We start from the raw sequence: 20,675 nt of genomic DNA, 5'->3' as shown, positions 1-20,675 counted from the left end.
ACGCAGCGACCAGTTCAGCTCCGTTCTTCCTTGGGTTTGGTTAAAATTTGCCCGAGGTGTCGAGGCCCCTTCCTGTGCCCTTCACCTTTCTCACCGTAGCCCCGTGTACATACGGCTGCCAAGCCTTTCCTTCGTTTCAAGCTTCCCAAAAGAGAGCTCATCGCATTTAGTGTTTCTCACCCATTCCCCGCCTCACGTGGGAAGCGACACCCTGCCTGGGCTAGCCTCAAAGCGTGATTTATGCTCACGTCTGCGCTTTTAATGCTGAGCTGCGGTGGGCATGTAATCTGGCTCGCCTCGGCTTTGTAGTCTCTCAGCCCATTAGTTTCTTTCTTATATCCGTTTGCAAAAGACCTCTATAAATTCTTTAAATGTCAAGTGGTTACGGCCTGTTCCCAGCTGGGCTGACTCACTTGGATGCAACCGAGGTTGCGTTTCCCTCGCAGCTATTGGCTTTTCCTCCCTCCTCAGCGCTTTTTTCTTTGTAAGTTTTTCTCTACCTCGCTGGACACGGGAGCTGAGCCAGAGAACGCCGCTGGCATGTCTTAACGGCTACACGAATCGCCTCTCTGGTCTCTCGAGTACACGCAAGAGGTTTCTTTTTAATCCCAAAGGAGACAATCGAGCGTAGGTCTCTGGGGCCCTGGCCTCACGGGACGGGGTGGAGGGATTATCTCCAGTCCTGGCATCCTCTGTTGCCAGCTGAGCCCAGGCAGCAGCGGCCCAGTCCCACGCTGCTTTCGAGGCTGCTGGGAAGTGAGGCAGCAGGAGGTTTGAATCCAGCTCCTAAAAAAAAAACCCACAGCAGGTCATCACAAAACAGCGCTGCCAGAGCCGACAGTAATTGCCGGTCTTGTTGACACCCTCTGTGGAGGGACAGATGGAGCAAGGCTTCAATTAGTGCCTTGGGCTCTGGCCAAGGTCTGGCCTCAAGTCTGCTGATGTGGTGGCCCAGGAAGCCACCGTGACCACGTTTAAATAAAACCATTTCTGGAGGAGGGCAGGCTTGCAAGGACCCAGTTGAGGGAAGGCTCCCGCTCTGCGCAGCCATGCACTCGCTGCAAAATAAATGTTAGCTGCCGGCCTGCGGGGATTGTTTCCAGCCCCAGCACTGACAGTGGCTGCCTCCAGCACTGCACGCTGCTTGGGGTGGGTGTCACTGCAAAATGAAGGTGCTGCTGGCTGGAGGCACCTGAACCCCGCGGCTTCACGCGTCCTCAGCCCGCCGTTGCCCCCAGTAAAGCTCTGCGGTCTCCTCTCTCCACAGACATGCCGCCGCTGCTGCCGATGGACCTCAAAGGGGAGCCAGGACCTCCAGGGAAGCCCGGACCCCGCGGCCCCCCCGGCCCCCCTGGCTATCCAGGAAAGCCAGGCACGGGGAAGCCGGGCATGCATGGCCAGCCCGGACCTGCTGGGCCCCCCGGCTTCTCGGGCATTGGGAAACCCGGCATCCCAGGACTGCCTGGAAAGGCGGGGATGAAGGGGATGCCTGGAGCCAAGGGTGAACCCGGCATACGAGGAGAGCAAGGACCCAGAGGACTGCCCGGCCCCCCAGGGCTGCCAGGGCCAGCTGGCATCTCGGTCAATGGGAAACCAGGCCCCCAGGGCGGCCCGGGGCTTCCGGGGTTTCGGGGCGAGCCTGGCCCAAAAGGGGAGCCTGGTCCCCGTGGAGAGCGAGGAATGAAGGGTGAAAACGGAGTGGGGAAGCCAGGGCTACCAGGACCACGGGGGAATGGGGGCCCTCCGGGCCCTGCGGGGCCCCCAGGGCCTGTTGGCGTCGGAAAACCCGGCCTCGATGGCCTGCCGGGTGCACCGGGGGAGAAGGGCGACATGGGGCCCCCAGGTGGGCCGGGGGTCAGTGGGGAGCCCGGCCCTGTGGGGCCAAGGGGGCCCCCTGGCATCGATGGGATCGGCATCCCGGGTGCAGCGGGGGTGCCCGGCATACAGGGCCCCATGGGACCGAAGGGAGAACCGGGCATTCGTGGCCTCCCCGGTTTGCCGGGCCCCACGGGCTATGGGAAGCCAGGCTTGCCCGGCCTCAAAGGAGATCGAGGCCAGCCCGGGGTGCCGGGAGCCATCGGCGATAAAGGGGAACCCGGCGTTGATGGCGAGCCAGGTGAGCCAGGCCCTGCAGGTGTCATCGGGCCACCGGGGCCACCGGGCTCCATGGGCCTGCCAGGCAAGCACGGGCTGCCCGGCTCCAAGGGCGACGTGGGGCCCAGCGGGCCCCCGGGAATGCCAGGGATGCGCGGTGACCAGGGCCCCAACGGCTTCGCAGGGAAGCCGGGAGTGCCAGGAGAAAGGGGTCTGCCCGGCTCACAGGGTCCCCCTGGCCCAACAGGCCCGAAAGGGGAACCGGGCTTCATCGGCCTCCCGGGGGTGCCGGGATTAACGGGTGGCCCTGGGCCAAAAGGGGATGGTGGGATCCCTGGGCAGCCGGGGCTGCGGGGCCCCTCTGGCATCCCAGGCTTGCAGGGACCCGCAGGTCCCATGGGGCCCCAAGGATTGCCGGGGCTCAAAGGGGAGCCTGGGCTCCCTGGGGCTCCCGGCGAGGGGAAGACGGGCGAACCCGGCATGGCCGGCCCCATCGGCCCACCAGGAATGCCAGGAACACCGGGGCTGAACGGGCCGCCGGGCCCACCGGGGCCGCCCGGGCCACCGGGAGCGCCGGGGGTGTTTGACGAGACGGGCATCGCGGGGCTGCACCTGCCCGACGGAGGCGTGGAGGGCGCCGTGCTGGGGAACGGCAAGCCGGGGAAGCCGCAGTATGGCCGAGGAGAGCTCTCCGCCCGCATCGCGCCGGCCTTCACCGCCATCCTCACCTCTCCATTCCCGGCGTCCGGCATGCCGGTCAAGTTCGACCGGACTTTGTACAACGGGCACAATGGCTACAACCCGGTCACCGGGATATTCACCTGCCCCGTATCCGGCATTTATTACTTTGCCTACCACGTGCATGTCAAAGGGACTAACGTTTGGGTGGCGCTTTATAAGAACAACGTGCCTGCCACCTACACCTACGACGAGTACAAAAAAGGCTACCTGGACCAAGCCTCGGGCAGTGCCGTGCTTGAACTCAAGGAGAACGACCAAGTCTGGGTACAAATGCCCTCGGACCAGGCCAACGGGTTGTACTCCACAGAATACATCCACTCCTCCTTCTCTGGGTTCCTGCTTTGCCCCACATAACGGCTGTAGGGCACGTTTCCTTTTCACCCACTTTAGCCATAAACTCTTTTTTTTTTTTTTGATAAAAAAAATTAATACAAAAAGAAAAATCACTGGGAAGAACGCGCAAGCCGTTGTCGCGGGACCTTGCTTCACGCTGTTTGATCCATGAGTCAAGAGGGTAATCAGAAAGGAGACGTCTTTTCTTTCTTTCTTTCTTTTTTAGGGGGATAGAGAAGGGAGGGAGCAACTTCCTCAGTAACGTGTATTTGGAATAAATTTTACCCTAGTGACTGCACATCAAACACAGGAACTCGCTTGGGATGGCAAGGATCTGGCTGTGCAGAACATTGCTCTGCGATCCAGGGACGGGAGTCTGGAAGACCAGACCCTTCTGGCCTATAATTAAGTGCCCTCGTTTCCCATTCTGAGCACTAGTCAAATAAATACAGCTGTTGTAATGGATGGTGTATTTGCTAGTCAATACAGGGGTCCTAGGCACTTCACACAAGTGTATACAGCACCGGAGATCCTTGATGGATTGAGAAATTTCCTTCGCAAACCATCAAATGTCCACGTTTCGGTCTCCCCAATGCCTATTTGTTTAGATTGTGCTTTGAGGGGGCCTGTCTTACTCCAGATTCAGTGTGGTTGGATTTATAAACAGAGAAAGTGGAACACTTTGCATAAGCACCTTCTTATAGTAAGTAAATATTATTTTTTAGCCCTCCCCCTCCCTACCTCCCTCATCATCTTTAGGAATAAAACCATCCAGGCACTGGTATCTGGGAGGATGACAGCCAGCCTGGTCCAGAGCTGATCAGGGAAGCTGGGACCCCTGTGATGGACGAACAACGATCCTCCCTCTTGTGTTAATTCATCTCCTGGCAAGTCCGAGGGCTAGTCCTGTCCCGTACATTTCTTTGCAGTCCAAAGACTTGACCTCATGAGTGTGTCATTCTCTGACGACACGGGGATGGCACAAAAAGCCTGGCTTACAGTGCTGCTGGCCTGGTGTGATGAAAGGTTTAGTTCTGCCTTCTTCCAAGTGCCTCTTACGGACAACCTGCTTTCACTGCCTCACTACTGCAGGATGTGTAAGCTTTCACATTGGTATTTTCCCCCTTCTCTGGGGACCTTTTTATTAAGAACCAGTGATAACTCTAACTTTCCATTCAGTCGTTTTACAACGGTGCTATTACCTACTTAACGATGTTATTTACAAGTCTAGTGCAATATGTATCTGTAAAAGCGCGCCGTTGCGGGTGCCAATCTGTGACAGGTTGAAAAAATTCCCATTTGTCTGTTGTTACCACTTTGTCTCTCCAATGCTTGAAACGTCATCAACCTAAATATGAGCTACAAGGATTTGGGGAAGGAATGCGCGGATTCTCACCACTTGGCTGCTCTGTCCTTTGCTAAAAGGGAGTGATTGAACCCTGCTGCTTTGCGGATTTTCTCATGGTAGAATAGTGATTGCCACCTGCACTTCGAGTGAAGCAATTCTTCTCATCCCAGGCAAGTAGCACGCTGCTGAAGTTAATCCACGAGTTATACTGCGTGTCCCCCTACCAGGGCACATCCCTGAGAAAATGGCAACGATTTGGTCACCAGCTGAGCAACTGTTACCCTCAGATTTTCCTAAAGCCTACTCCATGGCCAAAGAGAAGAGATGTACCAAGAACGGGACTTGGGATTGTTCTCCAGATTTACTGTACAAGATATTTAAACAACTTTTTCTATTTTTTTTTCTTTGGTTGTTTTTTGTTTTGTTTTTCTGTAAGCCTGTCCTGTGTTTCTGCCTCTTGCCATCCAGGGCTTCCATTTAAAAACACCCCTATCCCTGAAATTAAGAAACACAAAAGTCTAAAATTGAAAGACCAGCACTTGAGCTCCTGCCCTTCTGGGTTTGGCATCCCTCCGTCAGGATGATTTGACTCCACGGAAAGCTGCAAGTTGTGACGTGAGGAAGTTCTCTCAAGTTGAAACGCAGCCCCGGTGCTTCTGATCCCACTGGACGTTTTTAATTCCTGAGAGCAGGGAAGTGCCAGGGCCACTTGGGTCCTGATCCCAGCTGGGACAGGAGCCATGCAAAAAAAGCATCCCTAAAATTAAAAGTGGAAGCTCAATTTCTTCGAGCCCAGCCTTGGGAGGAGGACTCTGGGACGAAGCCTGTGTCTCCTTTATCGAATTTTCTGTCCTGTGGAGAACAGCAACGAACTGGGGCTGGCGGCACGGGAGACCCGCTGGGGTCTCGCTCCTCCTGCCAGGCAGCTCTGCGGCGGCGGGGCGGCGACGTGCACACTACCTGCAGTAGGGTCCGCAGCTTCCACGTGCTCCCAGGTGCTCTCCGGGGTGGAAGCGTAGCCCTCTTCTTCAACAACGCGATTTATTTATACTGTGCTCTAACCTACGTTCAATCTCGTTTTGTTCTGTGTTGTTTTATTCCAATCTTCTCGTTCTGGCTGGCAAAAAAAAGCGGCAACAAAAATACTTGCTGTAACCAAACCGAGTCAGTAACTCGTTCAGTGCTGTAGATATTGTTTTGCATTTCCACTTTCCCTTCACGTGCAGAGCATAAACCATAATCAACCTTTTGCAGCTATATAACCTGTTACATTTACACAGTAATTGAAAGGCAGAGAGATTACATGCACATAGGCTAGAAAAAACGATGCACGGGACGAGGGAGGCTGTTCACTAAACCAGATATCGTCAGGAAGATTTTTTTTTTCTGGAGTATTGAGTACGTGATATTCGCCAGCAGAAAGAATTATTTTCTGTCGTGTGTGTGAGCGCATGGGATTTTGGTTTCAATCGCAGTAATAAAAAAAGGTTGGGTTGGATGAAGTATGTCTATTTTTAATTATGAAAACTGCATTACAACATGCATTTTTATATACAAATTCTTACTATTTTTTTTAAATTTGCCTCTAGTATCTTCATTTCTAACCTAGTATATAGAGGTTTTTAGTTTTGTAAATACTTATTACATGCACTGTCTGTCATAGTAAAAGTTGGTTTAAAATGCACTCTTTTTGTGATCAGAAACTGGCCTTGTCTTCAGAACTAAAACTACAGTACTTGATTGTATTGACAAACCATCAATAAAACTTACTGTATAAAAGGTAGGCTCAGCTGTGCCTTTGTCCTGCTTACCTCACCCTCCACTCCTCTGGACAGAAGGCCCCCCAAAAGCTGCACACACAGGGCATAAAAACACCTACGGGGCAGACCCTTTTTGGAAGGGAAGAGAACGAGCTCGCCTAGGCACGAGCCGCCAGCTTCCTTACGCTCCCCACGCACTTGCCACCGACTCCCGAGGAGCACGGCCTCACCTGGTCCTGTCCCTGGCACCTCCGACGAACACAAAATCCGTTCACAGCGGTGGTGAGGATTATGTCCTCTCCTAGCAGAGGAAACAGGAACCCTGCAGAACAGACTCCAGGCAAATCACGTTTCACACGCACGCTTTCTGTGTACATTTTCCCCAAGTCCAACTTCAGCTAAACGACAAGGATTCTTTAAAACAGCTACAAAACCCTGGTAGAAACATAAATAAAGCCATCTAATTGCCCAGAAGCCTGACCAGCTCTGTTCTCCAGCTCAGGAGGCTGAGGTCAGATGTTCCCCAGGGCAATGTCACGACTGAAGCCCAGAAACACTACTTCATGACTTTAACGAAAAGACAGGAGCAGTGGCTAAATAACAAAGATAGCTGCATGATTTTATTTCTTTCCAAGAAAGTCAGAGCTGAATGTTTTGGTATGCATTTAAATTCTGGCCTAAAATGAGCTATATTTTTTAAACAGGAAACTCCTGTTTTTCACGAATTCCACACATTCAAAATTATAAAGCTCCTTTAAAGGGAAAATACCTTCTTTTAAATAACTCTGTGAATACATCGACATCTCTGGCAGAAAAATGTGAAAAACCTGACATTTTACACCTCAGATCTGCAGCACAATATACAAAAGACCAAAATTCCACATGTTCTCAGAACAAGATATTCGTTTATACAAGGAAAACCCATTAAAGCATCACACAGAAGACTGGCACTTGAAGGAAGCAGAGTACAGGAAAGACTGGAATGACTATCACGACCAGATTTTCCACACGTGCATGCGGTCTGACACACACAACAGCCATGTGCTGTTATCAGAAGGGAGTGAACTCCATTCGTGTACAACGTTCACTTCCTGGTGTTACAAGAAATACTAGAGAGAGAACACAGAATTACATTGCCACATTCAAATTTACAAACATTTCCATATGACGACTGCTTGCCTCTTTTGTTTTTAATTATTGGAAAATCGTAACCCTTTTCAGACGTGCCGTACACAAGCTGTTATTCCCTTTCTGACCAGCTCCATTTGGCAAAGGTTTTAAACTTGAAACTCTGGAACAACACAGCTTGGCTAGAATGTTCTTGCCCCCCAGTACCAGCTTCAATTCCTGAAATTCTTTTAAACTCTGCTAAATTCTCTCCCAATTAACCTGCTTTTCCCTTTATTTTCAGATGATTCTTACACAGTAGAGTTTTAAAGCTATGAGCATTAACTCCTGCTTCCTGCTGAAGTCATTTTTTGTCACTGACTGCAGCAGGAGCAAGAATTCAATCCTTGTGTAACACTAGGTTTCACAACGTACCTCCACCCCCAGATTTAAATAGCAATCTCTTGGTGCTCTGGACATAGGTAGGACAGGATTAAAAATGCAGGGTGCAAGGATTAGGAACTAAGGAAATGGCTGGAGTAGCTGCAGAAATGTGAAAGTCAGCGATATAAGGGAACACAAAATGTAATAAATCAGGACAGCGTCGGGCAGATTGCAGAGCACAGGACACCAAAGGGACAGTAATTAGTTACGCCTTCTTCCAGCGGTAACAATGAGCCTACTGGGATTCTGTCTGCATGCACCAAAGGCAGTTCATAGAATCATAGAATGGCCTGGGTTGAAAAGGACCTTAAAGATTATCTAGTTTCAACCCCCCTGCTCTGGGCAGGGTTGTCAACCACTACAGCAGGCTGCCCAGAGCCGCATCCAGCCTGGCCTTGAATGCCTCCAGGGATGGGGCAGTTCTTAAAATGCCACTAGCTATGCAAAGAAATCCCTTCTCCAATCTCTGGCACTTTTCATTTTGCCTTTAATGAAGCAAAGCTCCCTGTGAGGTCTGTTCTCCCGCATCCTCACTGCACAGTACAGGTGGGAACCGTCCCACCACGCAGGATATCCTCCAGGCTCTCCCCTGACGTGCTGCTCTGATGACTCCCACCCACAGCCTTTAGCTGGTCAGCAGAGAATGGTTTAGTGTTTCAAGTGGAGTGAGCAGACTGCGAGAGCCACTGCTTGACAGAGCACTAACAACTGAAGTGAAGGCCACGGCGTACAGAGCAAAACTGCAAAAAAGTCAGTGGGTTCAGACACCCACCCAGTAATGACAAAGTGACATAGTGGCAGGAGGGTGGGACAAACAAGAAGCAGAAATCTTATGAAACCTAGATGCTCCTGTACTTCGGAGGAGAGGCACGCCACTGTCCAAGGCGCCACATGCAGCCATTTCCCAGCTAAGCTGGAAGTGAAGGGCACGTCCTGTCTCTTCAAACCCCTGGGCTCACAACATCAGGCGTCTCGCAGAGGGAGGCTCGCTGGCGTCTGCAGAGCCCCAACTTTCTGACCAGAAAAGCAGAGGTGACCACCTACTTTGCCTTCTAACACAAGCTCCCCTCGGGGCTCAGAGCCGTTGGCAGTACAGTTCATACAAGCTATTTGCCAGCTTCTGCGTCTCTTGAAAAGCTTCACAGCTCTGCTCCCAGCTCGGGGGTATCTGTTCTTCACCGTAATAAGCCCCTGCAATGGCTCCTGCCATGGTGGCAATGGTGTCTGTGTCTCCACCCAGAGAGATACAGTAGATGATGGTCCTCTGCAGGTTGCTGTAGTGTTCAGGAATATCTGGGTCCGCTTCCATACAGCGCAAGAAGGAGTAAATTGCAGTAGGGACAGACCGCAAAGCTGCGATACCATTGCCTGTTGAAAAAAACAAAAACACAATTATCTTCAGTGCTGCAGAACACTCTTGTCTTCTTTCCCACAGAAGTACTTTTTCATTGCAACATCCTAACACCCCATTGCCAGTTACTTTCTGTATTAGTATTGCTGATTTTATCACGCCAAAGAGCAAAACTAAGTTTGCACAAGACTCCCCGTGTTCACCAGTACCACTCCCACCCTGGAGACCAGATCACAGCCACACCAGCACAGGTTGGCAGTACACACCTACTCAATCCCATCCAACATGAACATCTTACAGCCATTAAGACAAGAGGTCTTAGAATATTAAGAAACTTTACTCGAGATAGTTTTTCTTAGTCAGATTTTCTTCCCCACCAATACAGGGAGGGAGTCACTGGGTCAGGACTCAGGGAATTACTGCCTGGAGAGCACACGCAGCCTTTCCAGCACACGCAGTGCCTGGCAGGCAGCAGGAGCCAAAGTGGTAGCCTGGGGGAGGACAAATGACCCTGGCTTACTGAGTTGGTCTTGCTTCCAGCTCTTTCCTAATACTTGTAGTAAGAAAGGTATTTACCTAATTCAAACAATACATCATCTTTGGGAACGCTGCTGAGCTCCAAAAATTCTTTTATTTTCTTCAGGCGCCTTGAAAATGGTAAGTCCTCAAATCCCAGCCTGGAAACAAGAGCGCAACGAGGAAGAGAGACTGTGAAAAGCCAGAACAAACCGTACACAGCAGTGTTAGTGCTCCTCACAGCTACTTACGCTCGGGCATCGGTAAGAGACTTATCATCTGCCTCTATGTCTTCCATGTGGCTAATCAGCTGCTCAAGGAAGGTCTCCTTGCTGAGTTCTCCCTGCAGGGCGAGATGCACTGCCAGGGCCTGCAGGATGGCCCCGTTGTAACCCAGGGAGTTGGCATGGGTTAATTCAGCACTGAGCTTCGCAAACTGTGAATGAAAACACATCATTAGCAAAACTGAGAGACCACGGTGGGACTCGCCTGACAACAGGGAGTCGCAGGGCCAGGGTGCCCAAATGAGCCAAGAATCATACCTTCTTTACATCCTGAACATCAGAATAGGCGAGTGAAATGCCTGCCACCCTCATGGCACCGCCATTTCCATAGGAGCCTTTCCCATTAAACTGGGCTCTTGCAGGTTCAAACACATCACTGCACTTGGGGCTCAGGAGCTTCTTAAAGACGTTGACAACAGCCATCCCATAGCCCCTGTTGGGCTCCTTCTTGTATTCCTCAGCAAACCTGCCGCGGTCAAGACAGCAGCAGTTACACAGGTGAGAAACAATACAAGGGATACTCGGTCTGTTACTGAAGTTGCAAAGGGTTGTAAAAGGCACTTTATAGAGTGAATTAATAGCACATGGACAATCCAGTGACAGTCATGGTTCAACTGATTCACTTCTGCATACGAAGAATCTCACTCCCAAAAACTGGTGTGAAAGGAGGAAAGGGTGTATAAACATCATCTTTCACAACCCACTTGTTTCCCTCTCAACTTTGCTTTGAAATAGAAGCAAACTGGAAACATTTCCCTGGGTCACAACCACAAAGAAAGTCTTTTGTTCAAGTTCAATTGAAGTGTTTTCTAAACAAATAAATGTTCTCCCCTAAGTGGAACCAAATGCTGCCAGGGCTGTGGATCCAAAAGGGAAATGGATCATAAACAAGCTGAAGCTGACCTCACTAATATTCACCAACTAAATTAAGGGAAGTACAAACATAAATAGTAACAAATAAACATGAAAGGAAATGCTTCTGAAATGTCTAAGCGTTATCTTTCACAAAGGTGGGTAAATGCACACGCCTGCAATACAGAATGGTAAAACAGCACGTCCCATACTACTTCGTTTCCAAGCATATTCTGAACTCACATTAAAGCTAATGATGCTGTATGTTCCAGGACAGCGCTAAGCACATAATAAATTACAGGATTACCAATCACTCTTTATTTTCTCTCCACAAATTAACAATGACTTTGCCTTAGCCCCTGTCCCCTTTTGCAGAAAATTACAGTGATTGCTTCACTTTAAGAAAGTTTTGCCATTGCTAGTACGTGTCAACACCCTGGCCTCAGAAGCTGGCTGCAGTCCTTACCTCTTGGCCATGTCAACTTCGTCGAACTCTCGCTTGGCCAGCAGAGACTGCACCACAGACCTGCTCATGGCCGTGTCGTCTGTGTACGAAAGCGTTTCTAAAATAGAAGGTCAAAACATAACATGACCGTCCAAGGGCAAGCTCCTGTCCTTCTCAGCTCTTCCCTACTCTCCAAGGACCCCCTATCCGTATAGTTGGAGTTAAAAACTACCAGAAGACCTACAGCAACTCACGCTCACTGGCCAAGACCATTAGAGCAACAAGGCACAGAGCATGAGGGATGCAATCACAGCAAGAACGAGACAAAAAGCATTACAAGGCAAATAAGAGCCAAGACAAAATGTTTGATATTTCACAGGCACAGATGGACAAGTCAGAGATGCCTCTTTTTCTTCTGGGAGTTTACAGCATGCACTGACAAGCAGAGAAGAGGAAGCAATGCTGCATTTAAGGTACACAGCAATAAAATTTTGCTACTGAGGTGAGGCGATGCTCCTGCACCCCAGTTTCGCTTGAGCAGCGGCTGAGGGCCCTCAGCATCACCTCCACGCCCGCCATGGGGGCAGGGGCCAGGACACGGCCGTGGGGAGCTGGGAAAAGGGGGGGACCCCAGCCCCAAAAGGGGGAACCCCAACCCCAACGGGGGGACCCCGGCCCCACAGCACCGGGATCCTGCACCCGGGCAGGGTCGGGGGATCCCCGGCTCCTCGCGGTTGGGGTCTGCCCGGTGAGAGGGGGTCTCAGGGGGCTCCCGGTGCCGCTCCCCTCCCGAGGGCCCCGCCGTTCCGCCCACCTCTGCGGGCGCTGCCGGGCGGTTCTCCCTCACCGGCCGGCGCGGGCGCCGGTTCCAAGCCGCGGAGGAAGCGCAGCAAGTCGGGCAGCTTCACGACGCTCCTGCCCTCGAAGACGGCGCCCAGGCAATCGCCCAGCAGCGCCCCGGCCAAGCAGCCCCGGAACCGGGCGGGACCGGGCCGAGGCCGGGCCGCCGCCGGCGACCGCCCCGAGCCCGAGCCCGAGCCCGAGCCCGAGCCCGAGCCCGAGCCCGAGCCCGAGCCCGAGCCCGAGCCCGAGCCCGGTCCCGACCCGGAGCCCGCCGCCGCCGCCGCCGCCATTTTGTCCCGCCCCGCCCCGCCGCCGGCACCAGCGGCCCCTGGCGGCCCGGAGGGGAGCGGGCTGAGAGCCGGGGGCTGCACCGGGTCCCCGGGGGCTTCACAGGGCCGGTGGGGGCTGCCCACGGAATCACAGAATCATTAAGGTTGAAAAAAGCCTCCAAGCTCACCTGGTCCAACCGCCCCCTACCACCATCACCTGCTAACCATGCCCCAAAGCCCCACATCCAACCTCTCCTTGAACACCCCCAGGGACGGTGACTCCACCACCTCCCTGGGCAACCCGTCCCAACGCCTGACCGCTCTTTCTGAGAAGAAATGTCTCCTCATTTCCAGCCTGAACCTCCCCTGGCACAACCTGAGGCCATTCCCTCTGGTCCTATCCCTGGTTACCTGTGCGAAGAGGCCGACCCCCAGCTCCCCACAGCTCCCTTTCAGGCAGTTGCAGAGAGCAATGAGGTCTGCCCTGAGCCTCCTCTCCACGAGCAGCAGCAGGCTGGAGGATGTTATTCCCAGCCGGCTGCTTTGTCTCCCTGTGCTGATTTTTCCTCCAACCCCTTGTGAAGGACATAGAGCTCCTTCCCCCCAGGAGCAGGCCCGGGCCAGGGATGGTTGCCAGGGGGAGCACGGTGCTCAGCACCTCTCAGCACACCGGGAGCGGGACCTGCACCTCACCGTGTGTTGTGTTAAAACAAGGCTGCTGGCACGTGAGGCAGAATGGACTCTGGCTCTTGTTCGTGTAGCTGTGTTAGTTCTGCAGGGCTAGCAGGCGGGGGGAAATCCCGAGCCAAACTTTAATCATTAAAGGGAGCAGATTCGAGTCAGTGCACCCAGAGAGCAGATGTGGCGCGCTGCCACCATTACACAGTCCCTTTTCAGAGCCCAGCCTCGCACTTTGAAGGACTTAAAACACTGAAGAGCCCAGATGGATTCAATCATCACGAAATGCTTCCAACACTGTCAGATGACAACTGCTCTTGGGGACAGACTCTTTATTGTTTATAATGCTCCTTGGAGTGCAAGAGGCTATAAACATCATGCAAGGGGACAGACAGTTATATAACAAACTAAGGAGAGAGAGAGGGAGGAGAATTATATTATCCTAACATGACACAGATGTCCGCTTTCCCTACTACGGAACTGAGTCACTGGTAGCTCTCTCTTCGGCGTGGCTCGTTGCACAACACTCCCCAGCACGCTAAGCCAACTCCAGCTGCCCGTTCTTCAGCGGGGAGGGTGCACGGTTTGTGGTCCGGTTGAAAGTGTCGACCTCTGGCACGAATTTCTCAGCAGGAACCACGAGTTTTCGCCGGCTATCCATACACTTGTTGTCCAGCACCAGGGAATTGGCTTTGTAGCCAATATCTGTCTGAATGCGGTAAAGTTGTCTGTATAGAGCGTCCAAGGCATCCCTGAGAACAAGCACAAGTGAGAGGATTTGGGTTCAGACACTATTCACATCTCAAGTTGGACAGGAAACACCCAACTTCCCACTTTCTGGCAGCAGAAATAGCTGTGTAGCATTTGCCTTTGCATAAAGAGCTAATGCACCAGATACTCCTCGGTGCATAGCAGTAGCATTGTTTGGGTCTGTGAATAGCAAGCCCACACGCTGCTCCTAGATTGCAGCACAGAGACGTGCACCCTGGGAGCCCCGTGCCAGCCCAGAACAGCACTTTTATTTCTTCCTTTACTTTTCACCCACTTTTTTCCCCTTTTAGAACTGCTGATGCAGCCTGGTTAAAGTCTGAGTGCAGGCAGGGGCCGTGGGAACCCCATCCAGCCTCCCACCATGCAGACCTCCAGGCCTTGCCTGCTCCCCTGCTGCCCAGTGCAGTATCCCTCCAAGCCCAAAAACCATCTCCACTCCTGCTCTAAACAGACACAAGCTCCAAAATGCAGCTCCTGCAAGCATGCCAGGCCCAGTACTGCACATAGCCACATCCCTCACATCAGCAACGCTGGGCCACCATTGCTGCAGAGAGCAGAAGACTTACTGTGCCTCTGCTAGCTTGAGCTTGAGTGCGCGGATCGTTCCCTCCAGCTGGCGGACCTCATCTGTTAGCCCGTACTGGACCTGCAAGGTGGGGAGGGAGTCAGTCGTGGCAGTTAATGGGACCAATTTGCTGTTTTAGAAAAGCCACAGTTCTCTCGCTCCCCTGCTAGCCCAGCTGTGACATTTATTTGCTTGCTTTGCCACGTGACTGTAAGAACTGTTGCTCAGTCCCTCTGTAGTTTTCTCCAAAGCACACCCACGCTTTTCAGACTCACGCAAGCACCCATCCCGTTCAGCTCCCCAGGCCTTGCTGGCAGGATGCGTGCCAGGTGAGGCTGGTACCTGATCCCGACAGAGCTCCACATTGGGCCGATACGTGCGGGTCTCCAGGCGGGTGTGTGCTACTTTTAGATCCTGCATTTTCCTTCGGAGATCTTCCTCCAACCGTCGGATGTCCTCTTCCATCTCAGAGATTTCTTCCAAGGTCTAAGGATAAAGAGGTGTATCATGAGGGACAGGCACAGTTCCCTTCCCTCAGGATACAGACTGGAAAATAGCCCCCACGCATCCTGGGCTTTTACTGTGCTGGGAATGGATTTTAAACAAGGGCTGGTTGCGTTCTGAGTTCTGAACCCCTCTGCTCATACATCAGGCTTTTCATGCAGAGCAGACACGGTGCTGAGGTGGTTTATGGCCACAGTGGTTGAGACCAGGGGTGAAATAAAAAGGCCAAAACCTGGCACCGCTGCTGGGAAATGCCAGAGCAGCAACTGTGATGGCAGAGGAAGTTTGAATGTTGCAGAGATCACACATGTGCCACTTAACAGCTCTTGTGGGGAATGATCTTTATATTTAAAACAAAACTGAGACAGATTTATAGGCAGCCTCTCTCTCACAGTTGTATTCCCCTGCAAGTGCAGAACCAGCATGGAAAAGCAGACTTATGCCTTCACAGATTAATGGGATGGATAAAAGCCCAAGGAATGGAACAGTGTGCCGTGGTGTAACAGGGCCTCCCCTGCAGCAGGGAAGCCCCTACCCATCTTTGTCCCCAGCCTGTTGGACCAGGACATGCGAGCACAGCAAGGAAGCGCTCAGACCAAGTAGCATTCCAGGTAACAATCAGCCTTCGGATTCAATTCCCACCCAAAGTTGTGGTTGATAACCAAACAAGTGCCATTTACGTTTCGCTCCTGCCATTTCAGCTCATCATAGGCTCTTTCCATGTCTCTAATCCTCTTGCGCAAGGCAAACTCTGTAGCTACACGCTGAGCCTCCAGCTCGTTGTTGGTCTGAAGAGAGAACAGTCTGCAGTGACACACATCCCGAATGGCTCTCCCTCCCAGCACTTGACACTACGACCATCACATGAGACACGATCTCCTGTGAGGTTAAACTATATAAACAAAACCATTGGGGTTCTGGCAGCTGGAAGGCCCCCCTGGCATGCACATGCAGGTCATGCAGCTCCCTGAAGCCAAAACGCATGGGAACGATGGACTGGTACGAGTCTTCCAGGTTGCTGAGTCTGTTGCAACCTCTGCAGCACAATCAAATTCCCCTTTTAAAGCTGAAGGGCAACTGCTCTCAGCAGGGTGTGCGGGCTGATGCTCTCTTTTCCAAGACTCCCTTCCCCTGGTCACAGCAAACATCAACCCGTTCTCCCACACTGGGTCCCACAGACCTTTGGCACCACTGATTCCCAACCAAGGGACTAATTTACCTGGGCAATGGCAAGCACGATCATTTCTCGGAGCTTAGTCGAGGCTTTCATTTCCGCCTCAGCATGATCCTTGTTGTATTGGCTATTCTGTTCCCACTCATCAACTGCAGTTGATCTGTGAACAAATCAGTTATGAAAATAAGTTGTGTGTTTGCAAGACAGTTCAAAAGGAACCACCTGCTGCAGGCCAAGAAGGCTTTCTGCAGTGCAAAATGATTCAGGAATTCTGGAGGTCACATCCTGTCTGCTCCCCTCAGTGCACCAGCTGGAGCTTGCTACCCCACGGCTCCTGCACCAAGCCCAACATCTGCTCAAACTGGGGACACATCCAAAGCATGCTATGAAATGCCAAGCAAGAGAAAAATGTGCAACAGCTCCCCCATAAGCTGTGCCAAAGGCTGATACCATACTACGCACTGTCATCTGTAGCCAAGTACCAGGGAGGCAGGGCAGCAAGCTTCCCTGCTTTTGCAGTGACAATTTAGATAACACGTTCACTGTGCTCCCATTTTCCCCTTTACAGAGATGCTGTTTATTTACCTGACAGTGACGGCGTTATGGGCTAGATATGCTCCAACATCCTGAAAGATCTGATAGCACCGGTACACACCACTAGCAATCAGCCCACTACAAGCATGGAGTAAGAAAGGTCTCGTCTCCTCAAAGGCTGTAGCTTCACATTCCGAGAGCCACAACAAATCCCAGCAGCCAACTCCTGTTCTGAGCTCCCTCAGTAACTGCACTCTAGGCTCTTTCAAGCACCAACAGGGATTTGATCCCCCAGGGGCAGGCTCTTTACTTACCCGTTTGGGACACGTGTTGGGTTGACCTTGAAGGAGATATTGGGAGAGTTCACACTGAGGGATAAGCACACGCGATCTATTTCCAATGCTTCCATCTTGCCCCGGTGGTCAAAGCTCAGCTGCTGACGAGCTTCCTGTAGGAGGCTGCAGGAAGCAAGGCTGGAGTCAGGGGGGAGCAGAGAGCAGGGAGCGGAGGAGAGAGGCAGCTCCCCACTCTCAAATCACAACCTCCATCATCTTTTTAAAATGAGTGATTTGTCATTTGACTCACCACAGCTGCTCGAAGGCTTCATTCACTCTCTGCTGCAGTTCTCTCTTGGCCTTGTCTATCACCCTCACCTCCTTGTGCAGCTCATCCTCCACAGGATCCCTCACCACGTCGATGGCACGACGGCTCTCGCGGAGTGTCAGGCACTCAATGGCAACGTCCAAAGACAAGTTCTTTGCCTGGAGAGCACGTTCTGCTGCTTCCTTCACCTGGAGGGAGAAGCTAGCTGGGTGTGAGGGGGTCTCCTTCAGGGATGGAAGAGGAAGAAAGGAAGGGAAGCCCACCACCAATGCCCTTGGTAGGAGGGCCTTTCCACTGCTTGTATCTGCAGTTCTGAAACCTCTTAGGAAATCTGGAATGAAAACTGTGGGAGCTAAACACACCAGTCCTCTACGTCTGCTCCTTATATCAGGAGTCACACCTTGCTGGGGGCTAAGGGCTCCAAAAGGAGCAGCCCGTGGGTTTAGAACTAAACGAATCAGAGACACATCCCACTGCTACTCTCTATTTAAAATCAAACATTTTCAAACTAAGGTCTTAACATACTGCTTACTATACTTCAGAGCTCTAAAAAAACAACAACACATGAGCATGCAATGCACAGCTCCACAAAATGGCTTAGCCCAGCCAAGAACACACTGGCTTGCTTTCCAGGAAGTCATTTCATCAGGTATCGATCCCAGTGTACCTGTGACAAGCCCCCACCTTGGACACCATATGGGCTTGCCCACTGCAGAAGACAAGAATCAATTATTTAACATCCCATGTTAAAAGCGTAGGTTGATTTCCAGCCATCTGTCTTCCCAACATACTTTGGCTAACGCATCGATTTCCTCATCTATGTCTGCAAGGCATTTGTCCAGGGTCTCTTTCCATCTGTTCACACTGCTGATACGTTCAGTCAGGCGAGTTTGGTTGTCATGTTCATCCCATTTTGCCTGGAATTATAGTAGAAATGCCATGAGTTGCTTTCTTTTGTTTGTTTTTTACATTGAAATTGCGAAACTTGCTGAAGCCTTTTCCTGTATTCAGAATTGATAGACCTCTCGCAGAGGCATAACATCGCCATTTGGTCAAATAGCCACCTACACAAGTGGGGAGCACAGAAAACAACACAAGTTGCAAAGGCTGTGAGAATCGCACCCTGGGATCTCATGACAGTACACATATCATTGCACATATATATTTACTTCCTGTAAATGTATTTAGGAGGTTTCCAGGAGGTAAACCCCTCTACTCTTCCCTAGTCTGTACACCAGGATCTAGACACCCTCCCACACTCCTCAGCCTGCTGTTCTGACAGACCCGGGAGCAGCCAAGCTGCTGAAGGCCCACCTGGTTGTTGGTTTCGTTGCGGAGAGCTCGGGTTTCCTGCCGGACTCGGTGGGAAGCAGAACGCTGGCTTTCAGCATCAGCTGAGATGAGCTCGGTGTTGGTGTGCCAGTCCGGCGCAGTGAGCCTCTGCCCCGGTTTTACACTCAGCGTGGCCATCTCACTAAAACAGGCGACTGAAAGGGAGCAGAAGATTAATATTTATTCACAGAAACACCCTGTAAATGGAGACGCACGGAAGCAAAGCCTGCTTCTGGGGAAGGGCGATCGGAGCTGCCCTCCTGGGCCAGGAGGAAAGCCCCTCCACCTGTGCCTCCCTGGGGAGCGGTGCTGCTGGCAGAGACAAGGAGCTGCTCCCGGCAGCACCTCTCATTTACTGGGCTCGGACAAACAGCTGATTACATTAGCGGTTCTGCTTTTGTCACTGTTGTCTAGGCTCTGCCCCTGGCAGCGCTCTCAGGGGACTCGGAGGCTTTGCAGGAGCTGTATGGCTCGCAGCCATCTTTGTGATCTGGGGATTACCGAGGGGGCTCGGAGCAGCTCCAGGGGAGACCGCAGCTCCTCAAACCCTCCTCAAACCCCACAACCCAGCGGATCTCTGGGGGCACACGACCAGCCCAGCACCATACGCGCCTACACCCCCAGCCCCCTGAGGCACGGCTGGAGCTCCCCAACCCCACGGAGCCTCCAGGGACACAGGGCTCGGAGACCCTCCGGGACCCCGCGGCCGAGGGGAAGGCACCGGGGCAGGGCCCCCGCGGCCCTCAGGGGGCCCTCAGAGCAGCACCGAGCGGCTCTCCCCGACCTCGCTCCCTCAGGGCCCTCAGAGCCCGGGGCCCTCCGTCGCCCCCTCACCGCCGCCCCAGGGCCGCCCGGCGCCGCTCCCCGTTACCGGCCCGCGCGGCCCCGTTGCTACGCGGCGCCGCCCCCCCCGGGCCGATACCTGAGGGAGCGGGGCCCGGAGCAAGGCTTCCAGCTTTTTATTGCGGTTACTGCGGGAGTTACGCTTCAACCCGACACAAAGCAAAATACAGTAATTTATTATTAGTAGTTTTTTTAAAGGGGAAGCCAAAGGGAGAGGGCTGGCAGCGTGGAGAAGCAAAAACAGGACTTTATTTATTTTTTTTAAGGTGAAAGCAAAGGGACAGGCCTGGCAACACGGAGAAGCACAGAGCCAGGATTTACAGCAGATTTAGAAGCACAGAGCCAGGATTTACCAGAGCTGGGCACCCACCATCATATCCCCCCCGTGCTTCTGTGGGCAACAGTTGGATTTAAGCTGCCCCTCTGAGCACTTCAAGGCTCTCCTAGCTTTTAAGAAAATTAAATGCCATTCAGTCAAATCAAACCCAAGGCTGAAAGTAAAATCGCTTTCTGACAAAGGTTTGGGGATCAGGCCCTGTGCTCCCCCCGAAGCTACCGCCCAGCTCTGACCCAGTTCAGTCCAACACCTCCATCTCCATCCATGCCTGGAGTTGCTTTGGGAAGCAACTCAAGCGATGCAAGTATAACAAAATAAAATATCACATACGCATTTCCAAAAAAATTTATTTTTTTTTTCAAATGAATACGGTTGGTTTACAATACACCCAACTTGATGGTATCTAAAGCCAGCAGAGATCTGATGACTGTTGTGTGTACTATACACAGTCGTACAGAGGTTACAGATGCCTACCAGAGGGGAGGGACAGTGAAAGTCGACATTTTACTGTGCTGGAAAGAAAGCAACTCTTGCAACAGGTAGAAAATTTTGGCAAGAACAATTTCTCTGGAAAGGGAGAACGGGCAGAGGACACCCCTTCTGCTTAGCGAGTACACCTCAAAACACACCGACGCATGGTTTCCCTCCCACCCCGCATGGCTGCAGCCCACATCCGCAATACAAATAGGCACACATGGTCAAGATGGTTAAGTAAAAATAAAGGCTTTTACCAGTTTGTTTGCTATCCGTCTACAATCGATTTGTGCAATGTCTCAAGTCACAGCTCTACTTTATTCTTGAAACAATTCCCTTTTGCTTTTGACAAGCCCCAGTACCTTCATGGTGGGCACACACTGGGCTTCCTGCTTAAGCAATGGTAACACCGTAACGAGAGGGGAGCAGTTACCAGCACAGGAGAAAGAGCAAGACATACACATAGAAGGGAA

At 52.2% G+C, this 20,675-nt stretch overlaps 3 protein-coding genes across 12 annotated transcripts in view; 1 reads left to right on the top strand and 2 right to left on the bottom strand.

Annotated features, from left to right (window-relative positions):
* COL8A2 (collagen type VIII alpha 2 chain) overlaps nucleotides 1-6,295 on the top strand; it is a 33,522-nt gene extending 27,227 nt beyond the window's left edge. Inside the window, exon 3 of the mRNA XM_080567343.1 lies at nucleotides 1,268-6,295. Coding sequence (XP_080423469.1) covers nucleotides 1,268-3,189 — 1,922 coding nt within the window. The 3' untranslated portion in view covers nucleotides 3,190-6,295. The remainder of the gene's footprint in view (nucleotides 1-1,267) is intronic.
* A 575-nt stretch (nucleotides 6,296-6,870) lies between these two features.
* ADPRS (ADP-ribosylserine hydrolase) lies at nucleotides 6,871-12,446 on the bottom strand. 5 transcript variants are annotated; one of them, XM_080567354.1, is made up of 7 exons: nucleotides 12,372-12,446; nucleotides 12,090-12,317; nucleotides 11,297-11,393; nucleotides 10,237-10,444; nucleotides 9,946-10,130; nucleotides 9,755-9,855; nucleotides 6,871-9,195 (listed from the first exon to the last, which is right to left on the bottom strand). In XM_080567354.1, the coding sequence occupies exons 1-7, from the start codon at nucleotides 12,406-12,408 to the stop codon at nucleotides 8,903-8,905; spliced, it is 1,149 nt and encodes a 382-aa protein (XP_080423480.1). In that variant the 5' UTR covers nucleotides 12,409-12,446; the 3' UTR covers nucleotides 6,871-8,902. The 5 variants fall into 5 exon arrangements, with proteins under 5 accessions (XP_080423480.1, XP_080423479.1, XP_080423481.1 ...); XM_080567353.1 differs by having other exon boundaries at nucleotides 12,090-12,323; nucleotides 12,372-12,439; XM_080567355.1 differs by having other exon boundaries at nucleotides 12,123-12,330; nucleotides 12,379-12,437.
* A 936-nt stretch (nucleotides 12,447-13,382) lies between these two features.
* Nucleotides 13,383-20,056, bottom strand: TEKT2 (tektin 2). Of its 6 annotated transcripts, none has more exons than XM_080567345.1 (10): nucleotides 19,471-20,056; nucleotides 18,531-18,703; nucleotides 18,008-18,133; nucleotides 17,199-17,404; nucleotides 16,928-17,071; nucleotides 16,125-16,239; nucleotides 15,586-15,693; nucleotides 14,744-14,887; nucleotides 14,403-14,482; nucleotides 13,383-13,817 (listed from the first exon to the last, which is right to left on the bottom strand). In XM_080567345.1, exons 2-10 carry the CDS (start codon nucleotides 18,684-18,686, stop codon nucleotides 13,604-13,606), a joined length of 1,293 nt encoding a protein of 430 aa, XP_080423471.1. In that variant the 5' UTR covers nucleotides 18,687-18,703; nucleotides 19,471-20,056; the 3' UTR covers nucleotides 13,383-13,603. The 6 variants fall into 6 exon arrangements, with proteins under 6 accessions (XP_080423471.1, XP_080423470.1, XP_080423474.1 ...); XM_080567344.1 differs by lacking the exon at nucleotides 19,471-20,056 and adding an exon at nucleotides 19,383-19,445; XM_080567348.1 differs by lacking the exon at nucleotides 19,471-20,056 and adding an exon at nucleotides 19,420-19,433.
* Between the last annotated feature and the right edge of the window lie 619 nt (nucleotides 20,057-20,675).

Source organism: Anser brachyrhynchus (genome assembly GCF_964034855.1).
Source record: "Anser brachyrhynchus genome assembly, chromosome: 24".
In the NCBI taxonomy this organism is placed as follows: Eukaryota; Metazoa; Chordata; class Aves; order Anseriformes; family Anatidae; genus Anser; species Anser brachyrhynchus.
The sequence above is the reverse complement of the archived record's forward strand: the minus strand, read 5'-3'. Positions and strand labels throughout refer to the sequence as shown.